The sequence below is a fragment of the Leucopleurus acutus genome (assembly GCF_964270905.1).
Source record: "Leucopleurus acutus genome assembly, chromosome: 14".
Taxonomy (NCBI): Eukaryota; Metazoa; Chordata; class Mammalia; order Artiodactyla; family Delphinidae; genus Leucopleurus; species Leucopleurus acutus.
The window spans coordinates 6,052,659-6,075,295 of NC_139156.1; the positions used below are offsets into that span (position 1 = coordinate 6,052,659).

Sequence of the window (22,637 nt, forward strand, 5' to 3'; positions counted from 1 at the left end):
TTGTTTGTTTGTTTTAGAAGTAAGCCTGCTTAATATTCTTAACTCATAGTTTCACATGCATAAATTAGAACAAATTAGACCCATTAAAAATGGGCAGTATAGAACTGATAACCAACAAGGTCCTACTGTATAGCACAGGGAACTATATTCAATATCCTGTAATAAACCATAATGGAAAAGAATAAAAATATATATATGAGCAAATAATCCTCAAACTAAGAAAAGAAAATATCTGATAAAAATGTGAGGGACTTCCCTGGTGGTCTAGTGGTTAAGACTCCACACTTCCAATGCAGGGGGCATGGGTTCAATCCGTGGTCGGGAACGAAGATCCCACGTGCTGTGCAGCCAAAAAAAAAAAAAAAAAAAGTGAAAAAGTTCAACCTCAGTGATGAATAAATGCACGTTGAAACAACAAAGAAATATGTTTTTTCCTTTACCAATGGTCGTATATTTTTTAGAGAGCTTTTTCTTCATAATAATTGTCTACTGAGTCGTCATCCTGCCAGGGCCTGGTCATTGTTGAATAGATGGGAAGCAGTCACAGTTCAGATCCAGCAAGGGTGGGAGGGAGCCCTGGCCACTTCCTGCCCCCTCGACCACGCCCATCAGTTCAGGGAAGCAACAGAGAATTGTACCCTCCTCTTGCTGAGTCACCTGTGCCATACTGTGTGGCCAGAAGCTGAAACAGGAAGAGGCAGGACCAGCCCCCGGTGTCGTCAGCAGCCCTCTCGCGAGGGTAGCACTTGAGGGCGGCACATATCAGTGCTAATTTTACAGAGAATGGAAAGTCCATTTAGAATAATGAATGCATCCTTCGTGTGAATTTTAAACCAGGGCACTCACACTCAGCCTACCAATGTACCTGCTCTCCAAAGATACTTGTTGGCCAGCAAAGGATTGGCTAGTTCTCTTGTCTGTAGGAATAGGTCAGAACAGAGCTGGGTGTTACTGAGAGGAAACTGCTGGAAAATTCTTTTATTTTTCTAATCAATTTTTTTATTGGAGTATAGTTGATTTACAATGTTGTGTGAGTTTCGGCTGTACAGCAAAGTGAATCGGTTATACATATACATATATACACTCTTTTTTAGATTATTTTCCAATATAGGTCATTACAGAGTATTGAGTTCCCTGTGCTATACAGTAGGTTCTTATTAGTTATTTTATATATAGTAGTGTGTACATGTCAATCCCAATCCCCCAATTTATCCACCCCCCTTGGTAACCATAAATTTGTTTTCTACATGTGTGACTCTATTTCTGTCTTACAAATAAGTTCATTTGTGTCATTTTTTTAGATTCCGCATATAAGCGATATCATATGATATTTGTCTTTCTCTGTCTGACTTACTTCACTCAGTATGACCATCTCTAGGTCCATCCACATCACTGCAAATGGCATTATTTTGTTCTTTTTTAATGGCTAAGTAATATTCCATTATGTATACATACCACATCTTCTTTATCCATTCATCATTGATGGACATTTAGGTTGCTTCCATGTCCTGCATATTGTAAATAGTACAGCAGTGAACGTTAGGGGTGCATGTATCTCTTCGAATTGTGGTTTTCTCTGGATATATGCTCAGGAGTGGGACAGATGGATCATATGGTAGCTCTATTTTTGCGTTTTCAAGGAACCTCCACACTGTTCTCCCTAGTGGCTGTACCAATTTACATTCCCACCAATAGTGTAGGAGGGTTCCCTTTTCTCCACACCCTCTCCAGCATTTATTATTTGTAGATTTTTTGATGATGGCCATTCTGACTGGTGTGAGGTGATTCCTCATTTTAGTTCTGATTTGTATTTCTCTAATAATTAGTGATGTTGAGCATCTTTTCATGTGCTTTTTGGCTATCTGCATGTCTTCTTTTTTTAAATTTAATTAAATTAATTTATTCTTTATACAGCAGGTTCTTATTAGTTATCCATTTTATACATATAAGTGTATACATGTCAATCCCAATCTCCCAATTCATCCCACCACCACCACACACCCCAACCTTTCTCCCCTTGGTGTCCACATTTGTCCTCTAATCTGTGTCTCTATTTCTGCCTTGCAAACCGATCCATCTGTACCATTTTTCTGCATTCTACATATATGCATTAAGGTACGATATTTGTTTTTCTATTTCTGACTTATTTCACTCTGTATGACAGTCTCTACATCCGTCCACGTCTCTACAAATGACCCAATTTCTTTCCTTTAATGGCTGAGTAATGTTCCATTGTATATATGTACCACATCTTTATCCATTCGTCTGTAGATGGGCATTTAGGTTGCTTCCATGATCTGGCTATTGCACATAGTGCTGCAGTGAACATTGGGGTGCATGTGACTTTTTGAATTATGGTTTTCTCTGGGTATATGCCCAGTAGTGAGATTGCTGGGTCATATGGTAATTCTATTTTTAGTTTTTATAAGGAACCTCCATACTGTTCTCCATAGTGGCCGTATCAATTTACATTCCCACCAACAGTACAAAGGATTCCCTTTTCTCCACACCCTCTACAGCATTTGTTGTTTGTAGATTTTCTGATGATGCCCATTCTAACTGGCGCGAGATGATACCTCATTGTAGCTTTGATTTGCATTTCTCTATTAATTAGTGATGTTGAGTAGCTTTTCATGTGCCTCTTGGCCATCTGTATGTCTTCTTTGGAGAAATGTCTATTTAGGTCTTCTGCCCATTTTTGGATTAGGTTGTTTGTTTTTTTAATATTGAGCTTCATGAGCTGTTTATATATTTTGGAGATTAACCCTTTGTCCGTTGATGCATTTGCAAATATTTGCTCCCATTCTGAGGGTTGTCTTTTCATCTTATTTATAGTTTCCTTTGCTGTGCAAAAGCTTTTAAGTTTCATTAGGTCCCATTTGTTTATTTTTGTTTTTATTTCCATTAGTCTAAGAGGTGGGTCAAAAAAGATTTTGCTGGGATTTATGTCAAAGGGTGTTCTTCCTATATTTTCCTCTAAGAGTTTTATAGTGTCTGGTCTTACCCTTAGGTCTTTAATCCATTTTGAGTTAATTTCTGTGTGTAGTGTTAGGTAGTGTTTTAATTTCATTCTTTTACATGTAGCTGCCCAGTTTTCCCAGCACCACTTATTGAAGAGACTGTCTTTTCTCCATTGTATATCCTTCCCTCCTTTGTCATAGATTAGTTGACCATAGGTGTGTGGGTTTATCTGTGGGCTTTCTGTCCTGTTCCATTGATCTATATTTCTGTCTTTGTGACAATACCATATTGTCTTGATTATTGTAGCTTTGTAATATAGTCTGAAGTCAGGGAGTCTGACTCTTCCAGCTCCAGTTTTTCCCCTCAAGATTGCTTTGGCTGTTCAGGACCTTTTGTGTCTCCACACAAATTTTAAGATTGTTTTGTCCTAGTTCTGTGAAAAATGCCATTGGTAATTTGATAGGGATTGCATTGAATATGTAGGTTGCTTTGGGTAGTATAGTCATTTTCGTAATATTGATTTTTCCAATCCAAGAACATGGTATATCTCTCCATCTGCTTGTGTCATCTCTGATTTCTTTCATCAGTGTCTTACAGTTTTCCGAGTACAGTTCTTTTACCTCCTTAGGTAGGTTTATTCCTAGGTATTTTATTCTTTTTGTTGCAATTGTGAATGGGATTACTTCCTTAATTTCTCTTTCTGATCTTTCATTGTTAGTGTATAGGAATGCAAGAGATTTCTGTGCATGAATTCTGTATCCTGCAACTTTATGAAATTCATTGATTAGCTCTAGTAGTTTTCTGGTGGCATCTTTAGGATTATCTGTGTATAGTATCATGTCATCTGCAAACAGTGACAGTTTTACTTTTTCTTTTCCAATTTGTATTCCTTTTATTTCTTTTTCTTCTCTGATTGCCATGACTAGGACTTCTGAAACTATGTTGAATATAGTGGCAAGAGTGGACATCCTTGTCTTGTTCCTGATATTAGAGGAAATGCTTTCAGTTTTCACCATCGAGAATGATGTTTGCTGTGGGTTTGTCGTATATGGCCTTTACTATGTTGAGGGAGGTTCCCTCTATGCCCACTTTCTGGAGAGCTTTTATCATAAATGGGTGTTGAATATTGTTAAAAGCTTTTTCTGCATCTATTGAGATGATCATATGGTTTTTATTCTTCAATTTGTTGCTATGGTGTATCACATTGATTGATTTGCATATATTGAAGAATCCTTGCCTCCATGGGATAAATGCCACTTGATCATGGTGTATGATCCTTTTAATGTGTTGTTGGATTCTGTTTGCTAGTATTTTGTTGATGATTTTTGCATCAGTGATATTGGTTTGTAATTTTCTTTTTCTGTAGTATCTTTGTCTGGTTTTGGTATCAGGGTGATGGTGGCCTCATAGTATGAGTTTTGGAGTGTTCCTTCCTCTGCAGTTTTTTGGAAGAGTTTGAGAAGGATGGGTTAGAGATTTAGCTCTTCTCTAAATGTTTGATAGAATTCACTTGTGAAACCATCTGGTCCTGGACTTTTGTTTGTTGGAAGATTTTAAATCACAGTTTCATTTTCATTGCTTGTGATTGTCTGTTCATATTTTCTATTTCTTCCGTTTCTTCAGTCGTGGAAGGTTATACCTTTCTAAGAATTTGTCCATTTCTTCCAGGTTGTCCATTTTATTGACATAGAGTTGCTTGTAGTAGTCTCTTATGATACTTTGTATTTCTGTGGTGTCCATTGTAACTTCTCCTCTTTCATTTCTAATTTTATTGATTTGAGTCCTCTCCCTCTTTTTCTTGATGAGTCTGGCTAAAGGTTTATCAGTCTTGTTTATCTCCTTAAAGAACCAGCTTCTGGCTTTATTGATCTTTGCTATTGTTTTCTTTGTTTCTATTTCATTTATTTCTGCTCTGATCTTTATGATTTCTTCCCTTCTACTAACTTTGGGTTTTGTTTGTACTTCTTTCTCTAGTTCCTTTAGGTGTAAGGTTAGATTATTTCTTTGTGATTTTTCTTGTTTCTTGAGGTAGGATTATATTGCTATAACCTTCCCTCTTAGAACTGCCTTTGCTGCATCCCATAGGTTTTGAATTGTCATGTTTTCGTTGTCATTTGTCTCTAGGTATTTTTTGATTTCCTCTGATTTCTTCAGTGATCTCTTGGTTATTTAATAGTGTATTGTTTAGCCTCCATGTGTTTGTGTTTTTTACAGGATTTTTTTCCCTGTAATTGATTTCTTATCTCATAGCGTTGTGGTCGGAAGAGATGCTTGATATGATTTCGATTTTCTTAAATTTACTGAGGCTTGATTTGTGCCCCAAGATGTGATCTGTCCTGGAGAATGTGCCTTGCGCACTTGAGAAGAAAGTGTAACCTGCTGTTTTCAGATGGAATGTCCTATAAATATCAATTAAATCTATCTGGTCTATTGTGTCATTTAAAGCTTGTGTTTCCTTATTAATTTTCCATCTGTATGATCTGTCCATTGGTGTAAGTGAGGTATTAAAGTCCCCCACTACTACTGCGTTACTGTTGTTTCCCTCTTTTATTGCTGTTAGCATTTCCCTTATGTATGGAGGTGCTCCTATGTTGGATGCATAAATATTTACAGTTGTTATATCTTCTTCTTGGATTGATCCCTTGATCATTATGTAGTGTCCTTCCTTGTCTCTGGCAACATTCTTATTTTAAAGTCTATTTTATATGATATGAGTATTGCTACTCCACCTTTCTTTTCATTTCTATTTGCATGGAATATCTTTTTCCATCTCCTCACTTTCAGTCTGTATGTGTCCCTAGGCCTGAAGTTGGTCTCTTGTAGACAGCGTATATGGGTCTTGTTTTTGTATCCATTCAGCAAGCTTGTTTCTTTTGGTTGGAGCATTTAATCCATTCACATTTAAGGTAATTATCCATATGTATGTTCCTATTACCATTTTCTTAATTGTTTTGGGTTTGTTTTTGTAGGTCCTTTTCTTCTCTTGTGTTTCCTGCCTAGAGAAGTTCCTTTAGCATTTGTTGTAGAGCTGGTTTGGTGGTGCTGAACTCTCTTAGCTTTTACTTGTTTGTAAAGGTTTTGATTTCTCTGTCGAATCTGAATGAGATCCTTGCCGGGTAGAGTAATCTTGGTTGAGGTTCTTCCCTTTCATGACTTTAAATATATTGTGCCACCCCCTTCTGGCTTGCAGAGTTTCTGCTGAGAAATCAGCTGTTAACCTTATGGGAGTTCCCTTGTATGTTATTTGTCGTTTTTCCCTTGTGGCTTGTAATAATTTTTCTTTGTGTTTAACTTTTGTCAGTTTGATTACTATGCGTCTCAGTATGTTTCTCCTTGGATTTATCCTGCCTGGGACTGTCTATGTTTCCTGGACTTGGGTGGCTCTTTCCTTTCCCACGTTAAGGAAGTTCTCAACTATAATCTCTTCAAATATTTTCACAGGTCCTTTCTCTTTTCTCCTTCTGGGACCCCTATAAAGCGAATGTTGTTGCATTTAATGTTGTCCCAGAGGTCTCTTAGGCTGTCTTCGTTTCTTTTCATTCTTATTTCTTTACTCTGTTCCGTGGCAGTGAATTCCACCATTCTGTCTTCCAGGTCAGTTATCTGTTCTTTCACCTCAGTTATTCTGCTATTGATTCCTTCTAGTGCATTTTTCATTTCAGTTATTGTATTATTCTTCTCTGCTTGTTTGTTCTTTAATTCTTCTAGGGCTTTGTTAAACTTTCCTTGCATCTTCTCAATCTTAGCCTCCATTCTTTTTCTGAGGTCCTGGATCATCTTCAGTATCATTATTCTGAATTCTTTTTCTGGATGGTTGCCTATCTCCAGTTCATTTAGTTGTTTTTCTGGGGTTTTACCTTGTTCCTTCATCTGGTACATAGTCCTCTCCCTTTTCATTTTGTCTGTTTTTCTGTGAGTGCGGTTTTCATTCCACTGGCTGCAGGATTGTAGTTCTTGCTTCTGCTGTCTGCCCTGTGGTAGATGAGTCTATCTGAAGAGGATTGTGCAAGCTTCCTGATGGGAGGGACTCATCGTTGGTAGAGCTGAGTGTTGCTCTGGTGGGCAGAGTTCAGAAAAACTTTAATCCTCTTGTCCGCTGATGGGTGGGGCTGACTTCCCTCCCTGTTGGTTGTTTGGCCTGAGGCACCCCAGCACTGTAGCCTACAGGCTCTTTGGTGGAGCTGCTGGTGGACTCCAGGAGGGCTTGTGCCAAGGAGTACTTCCCAGAACTTCTGCTGCCAGTGTCCTTGTCCCCACAGTGAGCCAGAGCCACCCCCCCCAACTCTGCAGAAGACCCTCCAACACCAGCAGGTAGGTCTGGTTCAGTCTCCTATGGGGTCACTGCTCCTTCCTCTGGGTACCGATGCGCACACTACTTTGTGTGTGCCCTCCAAGAGTGGAGTCTCTGTTTCCCCCAGTCCTGTTGAAGTCCTGCAGTCAAATCCCACTAGCCTTCAAAGTCTGATTCTCTAGGAATTCCTCCTCCCATTGCCGGACCCCCAGATTGGAAAGTCTGACGTGGGGCTCAGAACCTTCACTCCAGTGGGTGGACTTCTGTGGTATAAGTGTTCTCCAGTCTGTGAGTCACCCACCCAGCGGTTATGGGATTTGATGTTATTGTGATTGCGCCCCTCCTACCGTCTCATTGTGGCTTCTCCTTTGTCTTTGGATGCGGAGTATCTTCTTTTGGTGAGTTCCAGTGTCTTCCTGTTGATGTTTGTTCAGCAGTTAGTTGTGATTCCAGTGCTCTCGCAAGAGGGAGTGAGCACACGTCCTTCTACTCTGCCATCTTGAACCAATCCTGGAAAATTCTTAAGCTGAACAGTTTTCTTTACTTTTTTGACTTTATCTGTGTGAGGTGAAGCAAAGACTTAAAGACAGGTAAGCACCTTGATCAGTTTTAACAAACTGAGAACAAAAGTATTTCTAATCAAAATTGTTAAACACCATCCTAGCTCATTCTAGAAGCCTAGTCAATATTTGTCAAATCACATAGAGCTAAAACTTCTCTGAGCTCAGGACTCCAATCCTATGTCACGATCATTTGGGGTGTCCTGTTTGACTATTTAAATTAGGGCCCCCCGAATTCAGTGGGCAAAGTTAATAACTAGAAAATTCAAGTCATAAAAATCGTATCGGCACCTGCCTCCTGATAGCCACACTTTCCTTCCCCTTGGTCGTTATGACTTAGGCAGGTGTTCCCTAACTTAGCAACCTCCATCCTCACTCTCCTTCAAGTCCAAGACTCCGTCTCTTGCCCTGTTCCTCCCCACCATCCGGCCCAAGCCACAGTCTCCCTACAATTGAGTTCCCAGCAGGTGGAGAAGTGGAGAAGGGGAAGTTCCTGAAGCAGGGGCAGGAGGTAGAGGATATGGCCATGGTATTGTATTGTGGAATTCTGAATATATTTTCTCATAAACACACATGGGGTTTAGGTCTATAAGCTCTTCCCCGAGTGAAAACTTAGAGCATTTTTCTCATAAAGAAAGTGAAGTGTTTCTAAATGGTGGTATGAGAGTCGAGCACATTGTGATTTCATAAGTGTTGCAGAACCAGCCTTCAAAAACTCACCAAGTCTGCAGAAAAGGCATTCAAGTTCCAATAATCAGCCTGCACTCATACTCTTGGTGTGCAGCTGCATTCCTGCTGGGATTTAGTGCTCCCTCGGTTAGCATGGCAGGTACACATTTCGAGTAGAGAAGGAAGTGTCAGGCTTCCGTGATGACAGTTTCTATTCTAGTCCCTTAGTTCTCTGTTCTGATCTTAATTTAGCTTTTCAAGGAAGGTTTCCTGCCGGGAAGATAATGAGCAAAAGGCTTTAGATGAGGATTCTGGTTGACTTGCCAGTTCCTTTTCATTAAAAATAAGTAAGTTGGAATTCTGGCTTATAAATAAGGCTCATGTGGCTTTGGTTCTGCGCATCAACCTGTAAGGAGCCAGACGTTTCTGGGTGAGCTAAAGGTCAGTCACCCGTCAGAACCTCCATGATGAGAACCATGCCTCGGGACCCCTGCCTGGTATTGTCATGATCCCGAGGTCATGTGAACTTTTACTTTGTTTGGTAATAATTCATTAAATTGGTACATGTCTGCATATGAGGACATAGCAGTAAATTAGACAAATAAGGCCCCTATCACTTGCCATTTTAGATTTGGGGGTGGGGTGGAGGAAACAAAAGGGCAAATAAACAAATTTGGATGCCAGTAAGTGCTATAAAAGGAACAAAATAGGATGATGGGCTGGAGAGAAGCTTCGGATGGAAGGAAGGGTATGAATTAGGGCAGCCCGTCTGAGGTGGTAATGTTTGAGCTGAGACATAAATCATGAGATTTGCGGGCGAGCGGAGGTTTGAGAGTAGGGGCTTCTCAGGAGAGGGAACAGCAAATGCAAAGGGCAATGAGGTAGGACATAGCTGGACATATGAAGGGTCAGAAGGGTGGTCAGTGTAGTCACAGCACAGGTGGCAAGATGGAGCTCTCAGGGCATGAGGTCCCAGAACTTATAGGACTCAGGAAGGCATGTGAATTTTATTCCGAGTGTTTCCTGACCAGAGTGATTGTTTGTTTATCGTATGATGTGGCTGGAGCATAGATCCTTGAACTTGGCTGTCTGGGTTCACTTCCTGGCTTCACAGTTTTTTGGACATGGGTGAGTTTCCTAACTTCTCTGTGCCTCAGTTTCTTCATCTACTAAGTGGGGAAAAACATCCTAGGGCTGTTGTGAAGTTTAAACAGGTGAAATTTATAAAAGATTAGAATGCGGTTTGGTGCATAGCACTTGCTTAACTAGTGTTCGCCACTGTAATCTAGAAATGTTTATTAGTTATGGAATCTGTGCCCAACATTGCATTTTGCCCTATGAATAGTTCTCATTTATCCATTCTTCTCCAGTCTTCACACACTCCATTCTCAGGCAGAGAATTCTTCCAAACTGAATTAGATCTACTCTGCGTAGAATCCTATGATGCCTTTCAGCTGCACTCAAATAAAATCCAAGCACTGTCTTAGTGGGCCCAGCATGCTCTAGGCCTCGTCTCCCCTCTATACTTCTGCTCATACCTCTGTCCATCCCATTCCTCACTCCATCTTAGCCATACTGACCCTTTCTGCTCTAGAGCACGCTAAGCTCTCTACTGCCTTATGGCATTTGTGTTCACGTTCTCTTGATGGAAAACCCTGCTGTAGACTTTTGTTCTTATCAAATGTATCCTCTCCTTTAAGATTGGAGGAGGGGGAGCCTGTAGGTGATGAGGCTACAAAGAAGGGTTCAGCTAGAAAGTAGAGTTTTTAGAAAACAGAAGGAAGCAAAATCAAAGCACAAAATACCCAACTGGAGTTGTTGAATGTGGGCGATTAAAAACAAAGACCATGCCCAAGATGTCGCCCAGCCATGTGACTTAAGGAGTGGTGGTGAATGGTGCTGGCTCTGGAAAGGCATGTAGGATGACAAATGTTTTGTTTTCTAGTTGGGGGATGGAGGGAAACATTTGGTTTTGAAACATTTGGTTGAGTTTGAGGTGACGACGGTGACAAGACATTGAAATTAGTGTCCAGCAGATATTGTAACACAGACTGCGCGTGGATGAATTGGCCCGATGGAAAAATATTGATTTGGGCAACATCAGTTTAAAAATTAATGAGTTCTCTCAGGGACAGTAAGAGTAGGGAGGGAAGATCAATTCCAAGAGCTGAGACTTGGGAGGTGTTCAAGTCCCCGCAGGAGGAAGGGAGGCAGGGGAAAGGAGTATGAGTGGAGAAGCGAGCCCTGGTTGAAGAAGTGGGATAGGGAGGGTGGGAGGGAGGGAGACGCAAGAGGGAAGAGATACGGGAACATATGTATATGTATAACTGATTCACTTTGTTATAAAGCAGAAACTAACACACCATTGTAAAGCAGTTACACTCCAATAAAGATGTAAAAAAAAAAAAAAAAAAGAAAGAAAACCAGAGTCACTAAGTGCTGCTGAGTTGGGAGTATATTTCAGCAGGAGGTGGTCGATGATGACAGTGGTGCAACGAGGATATTAGTGCCCTTAGATGGCACGGGGTCTTTAGCATAGATGCTAAATGGCTGCTCTCTCATTGTTGTTTAATTCCATCTAGTAGGTTTACAGTAGTGAATGGGATAAACAAGTTTCTATTTTTGTCCTTTTGCTGTTCACTTCCAAAATTTGCTCCTGGGGTAAGATTTTAATAATTGGTTCCATTTTTCCCTTACCTTATTTCTTGCAAAGTCAATTTTGGAAAATTCTGACCCCTGTCCTCCACCCCCAGAAATATTACAGATGAATTCCTGCAGCACGTCTTTGTCCCTGTGATGAAGGACAAAGTGAATGACTGCATTTGAAATGCAAAGGCCTTGGGTTTTGTCATTAATTCTGCCATTTATTATTGGGAAACATTAGAAATAACCTATATAACTTCGTAGTTCAGTTTCACCATTCATAACATAGGACTTGCATTAGCTTCCACTGACCAGCAAAGGAATATAAAAATATAAGTTAATGTTGTAAGTGACCTTGCTTCCCACAGATAGAAGACACTTGAGACATGAAAAATTATTTTTATGTGTAGTAGAGACAACTTGTGCTTGGAATATTAATCCATTTGAAACATTTATGGGAAGAAATAACTAGCTTTCTTTGAATTTTGAAATGACGCGTAAAATATCGTTTGAAAATTGTAATTGCTCCATAGCACTTGATCGCTCTTATTTCCAAATGGGCTGTGTCCTCAGAAATGCCCAGGGCTGTGTATCTGTGATGCCAGGAAAGCTGGTAAGAAAGTAAACGTCATAAATCAGTTGATTTGTCATCATGAGTCCAAATGATTGATTTTAAAATTTTTTATCCATCATAAAAGTAATATGTCTGATTATAGAAAAATCAGAGTTACACGCAAACATAAAGAAGAAACACAATGAATTCATAGCCCTAACGCTCAGAAGAAAACCTGCAAGAGCATTTTGGTGTCTTCATTTCCAAAGACTGATTAAAAAAAACAAAAACAAAAACTAATCTAAATGGCAGCCACCTATGCTTTGCGTCCACGATGTCACTTGGTTCTCTTGCCAGCCCTCTGCGGTGGACACTGGTTGGTGGCCTTCCTGGACATGTAAAGGATTTGCGTATCAAGGAGGGCAGGAGACTGGCCCAAGAGCATCCATGTAGCCTGAGGGGGGATGCACAGTGCCTCTTCTGACTCAAAATACCGCAGCTTCTTCCCTTATATGAGGCTGTGTCTTGATAAATCAGCCTTCCGGTGTAGATAATTACAATCTTAAGGTCTGAGCAAATCTGGTTCTGTTTCAACATACTTTTATCAAAGTAGTTATGTGACTGTCACTTGGTGTCACCTTCCTAAACCAACTTTTAATTTCTGTACCATTTCAGAGCCTCGTAGCCAATAACCAAAAAAAATATCCAGTTTTTATAGCAACTTGTTTCTATGTTCCGTAGACTTCCCTGGAGGTACTTAGAGGGGCCTTTCTACTGCCTAAGGCTCAACTACTTTTACATAACCTCTGCCTTCTTATACTCTAGGAAACCTTGTCAATTGCTTTATGCTTTTCACTTGACGGCAGTCACCGCATCTTTCCTCCATCTGAACAAATAACAATGTTAGAAGAGAGATGAAGGGTAAAGACTCCAGTTTGCTGGTATTTGGAGCCATGAGCGATAACAGCCATTCATCTCTGAGCCTTTTGATACTGAATTGCTCTAGAATGACATTCTTCTTGCAAGATGTAGATTAGATCTTTAACTGATTATTAATAGACTTTATTTTAAAGGATAGTTTTATATTTACAGGAAAATGGAGAAGACAATATAGAGAGTTCCCCTACACCCCATAACCAGTTTCCCCTATTATTAACATCTTACCTGAGTATTGTACAATTGTTACAATTAATGAACCGATATTGACATAATATTTTAAACTACAGTTCATACTTTATTCCAGTCTCCTTACTTTTTACCCAATGTCCTTTTTCTGTTCCTCAGTCCCAGGCAGGATTCCACAATATGTTTAGTCATTATGTCTCCTTAGGCTCCTCTTGGCTGTGACAATTTCGATGACATTGATAGTTTTGAGGTGTGCTGGTCAAATCTATTGTAGGATGCACTGTATTGGCATTTGTCTCAAGATTAGATTGGGGTTATGGTTTTTAGGGATTAAGATCACAGAGGTAAAGCGTCATTTTCATCATATCCTATGAAGAGTACATCCCAACAACAGGACTACGGTTGTTGACGTTGACCTTTATCATCTGGGTGACATAGTGTTTTTCAGGTTTTTCCACCGTAGACTTACTCTTTTTTAGATTAACTTTTGCCATGGTTCTTTTTAAACATCCTCGAGCTATACCATTTAAAAATCACATCCCCCAGGCTTCCCTGGTGGCACAGTGGTTAAGAATCCACCTGCCACTGCAGGGGACATGGGTTCGAGCCCTGGTCTGGGAAGATCTCACATGCCGCGGAACACCTAAGCCCGTGTGCCACAACTACTGAGCCTGTGCTCTAGAGCCCGTGAACCACAACTACTGAGCCCACGTGCCACAACTACTGAAGCCCGTGTGCCTAGAGCCCATGCTCCACAACAAGAGAAACCACTGCAATGAGAAGCCCGTGCACCGCAATGAAGAGTAGCTACCTCTCGCCACAACTAGAGAAAACTCGTGCACAGCAACGAAGACCCAACGCAGCCAAAAATAAAGAAAACAATTAAAATTTTTAAAAATTAAAAATAAAAATCACATCCCTAATTATCACCCATGGAGTCTGCAGATGAGATGAGAGATTGACGTTGTTATTTGGAAAAGACTATAGATAGGAATCTGAACCCAGGAGATATATTTGTCCTTTATGGGAATGTTGCCACCATATTTCTCTGAACCAAGATGCTGCTCAGTCAATTTTATAAGATTTTCTTTAGCTCTCAGATATTTGGAGCTAATAAAAGTGCTTTATGCATTACCAGGGCCTTGTCCCCAGATTCTTTTGCAGTTCATAATGGTTGCCTCAATTTTTTCCCCCCAGCTAGATTTTCTAAGGAATATTTATCTTTTTTTAAATTAATTAATTCATTCATTTATTTTTGGCTGCATTGGGTCTTTGTTGCTGCGCACGGGCTTTTCTCTAGTTGCGGTGAGCGGGGGCTACTCTTCGTTGCAGCGCGTGGGCTTCTCATTGCGGTGGCTTCTCTTGTTGGGGAGCACGGGCTCTAGGCATGCGGGCTTCACTAGTTGTGGCACGGGGGCTCAGTAGTTGTGGCTTGTGGGCTCTAGAGCGCAGGCTCAGTAGTTGTGGCGCATGGGCTTAGTTGCTCCACGGCACGTGGGATCTTCCCTGACCAGGGCACAAACCCATGTCCCCTGCATTGGCAGGTGGATTCTTAACCACTGTGCCACCAGGGAAGCCCAGGAATATTTATCTTAATCCTACTTTTGGTACCTCAGATTAATTCTCCTCTCTTAGGTTCATGTAGGGATTGATAGTGATTTCCCTTTAAAGCCAGAATTCCAGGCATGATGTTTTAAGTTTTGTCTTGACTAGTAATCTTATTAGAGGTTGTTACCCCAGTGGCCCATTGGGCAGCTTGAATGGATACCCACCAAGTAAGTACCTAAATGTCCACATTTTCTAATGATGGATATGAAGTTGTCATCTTCACACTATTAGCATGGTTTGGTTGGAGAACCACTGTCTAGGAGTCTGGAAACTTGGATTCTGACATCCTAGTCTGATCTTATGCGTTAAGCTTTTCGAAAGCCCTTTGACTACACTGACTTATTTGAGCTTCCTTGACCCTATGAGAATTAGTGGGGGAGAGAACATGGTCCCCATTTTGTAAAGGGCAGAACCTCAGATGCACACTTTGACTGAGGGCAATAAATCAAAGAGGAGTCAAGACCAGAGCCAAGTCTTGTGGCTCCAAGGTGTTCATTGTTCATGATCGCAGAACTGCGTGTCCATCTTCACCTCTGATGAGCTGAAGCCCTTAGGTGGGCATTAGGGTGGTCCGGACCTCCCTTAGTAAGCTAGGCCAAGGGGGCTTGGCCGGAGCAGAAACGAGGCAAGACTTCCATGGGCAGCTAGGCTCTGGGTGACTCACACGGAGGGGAGATCTGAAGCCACTTTTGGGGGTGTCTTCATTGCTGGCTTTTCTAAGACCTTAAAAGCCATGCCTGCAAAGATTCCTGCCTAAGGAACTGGGTCTATAACTTCCCTTTTCACCAGGCATAATCAGGTCTGAAGATGACAAACTCAGACAAGCAAAGAAGGCACACACGTACCTCATGGGAAAGTAGAGCTGATTGTCACAGACGAGAATTGTGGTAGGAACCCAAATATTCTAATATGCTTTTTTTCCACCATGAGACTGAAGCAAACTGGCCATTTTATCAAAAGGACGAGTCATGTATCTGGTTACTCAACAGACAGAAAGCTGGAAGTTCCTCCTCCAGATAAGCTATTCACATTCACATTTTTTATTTAGTCAACTGAGTTTTCTTGATGCCCAAATATTTGGAAAAACAAAATGTGTGCAAACTGTATATTTTCTAAGGTCATATTTTTTCCCCTGGGTTTCCAGGGCTTGAATGTGTGGCCTGCTTTTATGGTTTGTCAACAAGATCACTCCATAAAATGCATTCTGATATCTCACAGCTGTGTATAATTTATTCTGTCTATCCATGCAGCACAAATAAAATTTTTATTTGCATCATCTAAAAGAAATACCAGTGTATAAATACATAAGCAAAGCTCATAAGAAACCATCTTCTGACTCCATATACTGCTGGGGGGATATTGTGCAACCATTAAAAAAGCCGAGAGATGGCTTCATTATCCATGTAGATAGATCATAAATACTGTACTCAGCAAATAGTATAGTTATTCAATTTCTTTAAAAGGTTGCACAACATTCCCCAAGTGCTGGCAGAGTCTGCCTCTCAATTCTCCTTGGGATATTTAGAAAATAAAGCCTCTTAGAGGGGGGAAAAAAAAATCAGCCCCGAAGGACTTCTTTTGATTAAGACGTTGGAATATGTAGGTGAAAAGGGAAATGTTCAGTGGTTGGAACATTTTGCCTTTAGGAGAGTGAGTAACTGTCTTTCTCTGCTCCTAGGAGTCTTGGAGGATAAAGGTCCAGGGGACTAAGAATGTTCTTTATATTTGGTTCATGCAGCTTCAGTTTGATTATCGAATAGGAAACCCCATGAAGGCGCCCTGCCCAGCTTCCCCCAAGTCAAGGATGTGGCCTTGCTGCCTCTCCTGGTTCCCCGACTGGCAGAGGCAACCAAGAGACCTGGATTTCATGGCCGCATCTCTTTCTGCTGAGACAGGCAGCTTCTGAATGAGTCCTATTAAATGTGAAGACATTTTCTCTAGGTCGCTGAGGTCTGGGTGATAATCTTCCATGCCTTTGAGCATTGCGGCCGGAATAGCCATGAAAACCGTGGCGTCTTCTGCGGCCGGGTGGTGGGTGATCCAGAACTCCGGTTTTAGGTTTAACAAGCCTTGGGCAATTGGACTTGCGATGAAGTACTCAATTTAACAACCTACTTGCATTGGAAACTTAGGCTAACAGAACTGCCAGGAGTAGCTTATAATCAAATTGGTTTGTTTATGTAGAGGAAATCTGAAAATGTTTGCAGTCACTTTCTGAACAGTTTTACCTGACTTTTCAGAAGATTAACATGTCAGCCAGGGTAACTCTTGGCACGTGGCATGGTTTTCACTGGCTGAGGGGAAAGTTCAGACGGATCTGCCGTTTTCACCCCATAATTGTGGGTATTTCAAAGCCTTCTTAATCCAATTCAAACAACACACCAGCACTCTTTCAAGATAAGTTCAGTTAATTGCACTTAGTCCTGCTCTGCAGGAGCTGTGTAACTGGATCAGAACTCACATTGTTTCAGTAAATTCCAACATGGGAATCCCACTGAGGGTCCTGAGTAGGAGACCCGGGGCTTGGCAAAGCTTAGAGAGCAATGCCGATAAAACCAGCTGGTGTTCTTCACGCTTCCTGTGTATGACCTACCTCGGGCCTCCCCGCCCTTTGCCTCATTTTATGGAAAAGGAATGCACTTGCTGACCATCTGCTGACATGTTCTTTCCGCGGCCCTGGATGGGGCTGGAAGGTTCTCATCTTCACGTCTCATTTCTATGCTTCCCATCCCAACAAATAAAGGTCTTTCCTCCCTGTGCATCAGAAGTAGCCCCTCCCCCCCCACTCTACCACCACCTTGTTTTTCTCATTAAATTTTAGTTTGAAATCATTTTAGATTTACAGAAGAGTTACAAGGACAGCATGGGGTGTCCCTGTAGCCCTGTTGTTTCAGGGTCCTGGTTACTCTCTGAAATGGTCTTATTCATTCAGCCGTCTCTCTCCCAATATAATAATACAGGTCACGAGGGCAGCTTGATGTGTGTCCCTCTCTTAGATATACAGGATGGAGAGAACCAAGTGTGCTGGGACGAAGCTGTATTTAAGAGACGAGGGTCTCCACAGTGTAGGCAGAGGGGACTGGCTCCAGGTGACAAGAGGGTGTCCTGGGCTGAAGCAGGAAGAATGGGCTTTTTGAATGGAAGGCATCAGGTCTAGAGGGCCCATCACAAGGCGAGCACTTAATAGATAGTTGGTGAATGAGTGAGTGAGTGAATGAATGAACAAACAGATAAATGGGCCAACGACTGGACCAGGACTGATGGCTAATACGTGGTCGGGTTGGTAGTGATGCTGGGGTGTGTCTTACTCCAAAACCCATGCTTGTAACGACTCTGCACCATCTTGGAGCACATTGAAGGGCATGAAATCAAGCCACTGGATGAAGTTCATTTATTCAAGGTCTCTGTGCCATCAGTGACTGCCCCCTCTGCAGCCAAGAAAGACTTCTGATGAATTCCATGCAGACAGCCATTCTTTCCTCCATCCTGCCCTCCACTGATGTCCACAGATGTCACCACCTGGAGCCAGCCCCCTCCGCTTGCACGGCTGGAACCCTCATCTCTCCAACACAGGTTCATCCCTGAAAACTCAGCTCATCCCAGCCCTGAGACCACAAGCCCTGCTCTCCTTTCTCCCCGGGCCCATGGTCCTCTCCCTCCCTCTAGTGCCCCATGTGGCCGACGGCCCCAGCTCATCCCCTCTGCCACTGGCCATAGTCCCAACTTTCGGTTCATCCTTGGTCCCTTGGCGCTCAACAACTGAGAGTTTTAAATGCTTCGTGACCAGCTTGAGAATTTTCCAGAGAGGCTGTGTCAGACAGTTAATACTCAAGTAGTAATCCTTTTGTAACCTGAATAGAACTGCAGACTTCCACACGGAGGATGATAAAATGGTGTGGATTTAAAAGTATTTGGGGACCTGTAAAATGTCTAGGATTAAAATTTCAATACCATTTGTGCCCAAAAATGCGAACTCTTTAGTAACTTGAAACTGTGGTGTTGTGACTCAGGTCTGAAAATTATGAGTCCTGGTTGAAGAAATGGGAATAACATGTGAGGAATCAGCTCCTGTCCTTTACCTTGAGGGATAGACTGTGGTCGCACCGAATAGCAGGAGGGTGACCTCATAGGGGAGCTAGCCCGGAGAAATTACCGTATTTGTTAAGAAAGCAGTACACTCCCCGGAGGAGAAAAATGTTACACTTTCCATTAGGATTGTTTATGGAAATGGGGCCACACTGGACCTGGGTCAGTATATTAGCTGGTTTGACAGTACCCCAGGAAACAAGATCACATAATAGTTGATAGAACGACTTGATTTTTTTTTTTTCCGTGAACCAGTCTAGTCAGTCTGAACTTGACAAATTAATTTTGTCTATAGAATCACTCCCATAAGCACATAAAATTAGCCTCCATAAGTACAGAGAGCAGAGTTGGCATTGTGTTTAACTGATTCGCTGGAACTTAAGTAAATGGATTTAGTCTTAATATAGCTAAAGCCCTGAGACTTTAACTAGAGCTGATCTTAGGCAAAGCATTAATTCATCATTTTAAAAGTCACGGCTCATGGGTTTTTGTTGCTCGTTGAAGGACAGAATTATATACTTTGACGATGCAAATCACCCAGCCCCATGCCACAGGGCTTGAAGGAAAAAATTAGCTCTTGTTTTCTTTGTTACAAGATTTTTTTATGTTCGACTGACAGAGAATTAATCAGTTTTAACACTTGACTATGATTTAATAGATTATGGTGTTTCCCTGGCCTTATTCAACTTCCAGATATTTTCATTGAGTCATCGATGTCATACTTCTGATGCTAAACGCTTCCGGACTGGAATAAGCATGGGGATTTTTCTTTGTGTTGTAGGGGTGAACTTGGGAAGCAGATTCGTACCTTCCGTGCAACAGGCCGGCACGAGGGACGGGAGAGGAGCTTACGAAGTGGTCAGTGCCTCTCTTTTGAATGGAGACCCGTGGAACCCAGTGACAAACGCAGACACAAAGGTCAGTTTTTTTGGTTTTGTTTTTCTTCTTGACTTTTCAATGACTGAAGTTTAAAAATCACATTAACTGCATTAATAGTCTCTTATTCAGGTTTTGTCTTTATTTTAATTCCAACTTTATCCTTCCTTATAAAGTGAAATCTTCATTATGAAGAAGATAAAATACAGACTGGTTTTGATGTGACAGTTCTGATGAGTCTCTCAACACTGTTTGTGTCTGTGGAAGCTTATTTTGTCAAGCACACACCAGGGATAACATTTCCAGATATACAGCTTTCAGCTCATTTTACCTGAGTGCTGGATCTTTTTCTATATTCATGTCTATTTCGTTAACATTTCAGTTTTATCGATCAATTACTGGTAGAAACATTTTAACGCAACTTTTAAAATTTATTTATTTATTTATTTTTGGCTCTGTTGGGTCTTCCTTGCTGTGCGTGGGCTTTCTCTAGTTGCCGTGAGCGGGGGCTACTCCTTGTTGCGGTGCGCGGGCTTCTCATTGTGGTGGCTTCTCTTGTTGCAGAGCACGAGCTCTAGGCGCTGTGGGCTTCAGTAGTTGTGGCACGTGGGCTCAGTAGTTGTGGCTCATGGGCTCTAGAGCGTAGGCTCAGTAGTTGTGGCACACGGGCTTAGTTGCTCCACGGCATGTGGGATCTTCCTAGACCAGGGCTTGAACCCGTGTCCCCTGCATTGGCAGACAGATTCTTAACCACTGCGCCACCAGGGAAGTCTCTGTAATGAGTTTTAATGCAGTTTTATGCTTTGTTTACTTTGACACATGTTTGATTTGAGTCTTCTATGATGTAAAAGAATAATATAAAATAATTGAAATATTAGTGATGAAATTTCACATTTTGATGAGTTTTGTCTGACAAATATAAGTGAGTTTCTTAAATTTCAGAATTGTTGGAACAGTTGGAAAGGGATAAAATCTATAGAAATATGAGCTCTTTGGAGAGATCATACAGATGGCTTTGTCCTTGTGTTATGTGGAACTATTTTTAGAGTATTTTTTATAATAGAAAACAGATCTTTTTAAAAGAGCAGTTGAGATTGTGAAAATGTTCTGTAGTGTTCTGGAAGGGCTGCAGTGGGCCACCTTTGTGTCCATAATGATAATATGATTTACATCATTATTTTATTTTCTAAAGAGGCTTTCAGCTGAAAGTGAGCATTCAGAAAGGTTGGGTTAAAGGATCCAAATGCCAAATCTAAACTTTTTCAGTATTTCTGCTTCATGGAGACTGTTGCAGCTGGAATATACAAAGTATAGGTCAATCACGGTGACACTGATCCTGTTTCCTAGATGAAAAACTTAAGACACTAAAGAAAATTTCATCATGCTACTAATTTGCAAAATGAGAAATGATATGATAGATTCAGAAAAAGAGAGGTATACTATGTTGTGAAGGAAGCATAGCTTTAAAATATTCACAGGCACTAATTAATAATATAAAAATATGGAGCAATCTAAAGTTACTTGGGTGGTGGAAGCCTTTATGGGAGTTTTTCCCTGGTGGTAGGGTTGCCAGATTTAGCAAATAAGAGTACAGGATGCCCCGTTAAACTTGGACTTAGGTAAACAGTGAATATTTTCTGGCATAAGTCTAACCCATGCAATATTTGGGATATTGTTGCTTATCACAGTCCAGATTTAACTGCCGTCCTGTGTTTTATCTGGCAGCCCACCTTGGAGGGCATCAGAGCAACACGCTGATAAAGGTTCTCAGCATGCCTTTGGAATGGACTAGTTCAGGTTGGCTCTAGTTTCTGACCTCCAGCTTCATCCTTACTACCAGCTAGCCACCTTGCAGACATCAGGAGGCATACCAGAGGGGGAACTGGTACATCCGCCCTGGCCAAGCTTACAACCTGATGGCCGGGGGCCACCAGCACCATCTTTGTAGAAAACTAGGAAAAGCCATTATTGTTTGATCGCTGTCCCACCTCCTCTAGGGGTCTGCATCCAGGATTAGAACCAGGCAGGAAGTAGGCCCATACCTAGTGGCTAACATAACTCCAGGTCACTGACATTATTTAAGGGAACAGCGACCTGGGTGGTTTGGGGAACAGCATCTTGTCGTAATGCCGTGGGGCTCATCTCAGCATGCGGCTGTGGAGTCAGCCTTATGGCTCTGTAATTACCATGTGCCCCCTTTATTGGTGGTTAACCACTAAGACCTGGCATGAAAAGGGTGCATGTAAATGTCTGTTAACGTGCGTGTACCTGCGTGCCGTCATTCTTCACGGGGTAGCTGTGTATGTTTGTTGTGGGAATAAGGGTTCTGCCAAGTGGCGTGTTTGTGTACGTCTTTCTTCGTCACCAAAACAACAGTCAATGCTGTAATTTTATTTTACTTAAAAAAATTTTTTTTGCGGGGGGGATTTATTGAAATCTTTCCTTTATTGTGCATCTTCAATATCCAGGACCAGTATCCTGTTTTCTCCATCCTGATTCCCCTCAGAGTGCACAGCTGGGGGCAGCTGCAGTGGCTGATGCCTTTTTGGCCACAACATCTTTTGTTCACTAAATGGCGGGGGACAAACTCTGTCCGCAGCGCCTCATTTTGGTCATAAATCTGACCAACTTTTGGGAGGCACATCATGACCAATTTTGTCCCATGGTGCTAAGAAGGCTTATTCCTACATCGAGGAGGATTCTGTGGATAGGCCACTCAACGTGCTAATTTTCAGATTAGGCCCTGTTGACAGTCTAAAATTCTCTGGATCTCCCATCTTACTAGTCTATTATGATCTGGGAAATGTTCTCCCTTGTTCCTTCTTCCCACATCTAGAGTTGCGCTATTACAAATATTCTACGTAGAGGTATGTATATGATCGATGGCCTCAAGACATTTAGTCATCATTACTTTGTTGGAGGCCTCTTAAATATTGAGTAATGCAAGAGACAGCAATCTTATAAAATAGATGGGATATAAGTAATACTACTGGTAACTGTAATTTTAAACTGCATTAATGGGGCGTATCTTCAAGTATGCAGAACATACCCACTTCATGAATATTTTTGCTGCACAACTATGCCTGCAGGACCTTAGAATACAGGCTTTTAGGTTTGCATTCCTGCTTTCCTGCTCCCCTGTTTTTTTCCTTGCTGCCTTCTTTCCATTCAGCCAGTCTTTGACAATTTGACTTAACTGGTCTGAGGGAAGGCCCAGGCAAAAGTGCTCAGATTCTCTCTCTCTCTCTCTCATCTATGATGGAGA

General features: G+C 41.5%; 1 protein-coding gene across 1 annotated transcript in view; it reads left to right on the forward strand.

Moving 5' to 3' along the window:
- ADAM12 (ADAM metallopeptidase domain 12) overlaps window positions 1-22,637 on the forward strand; it is a gene marked incomplete at its 3' end in the record, with an annotated part of 388,619 nt that overhangs the window by 41,406 nt on the left and 324,576 nt on the right. Inside the window, exon 2 of the mRNA XM_082855064.1 lies at window positions 19,278-19,414. Coding sequence (XP_082711190.1) covers window positions 19,278-19,414 — 137 coding nt within the window. The remainder of the gene's footprint in view (window positions 1-19,277; window positions 19,415-22,637) is intronic.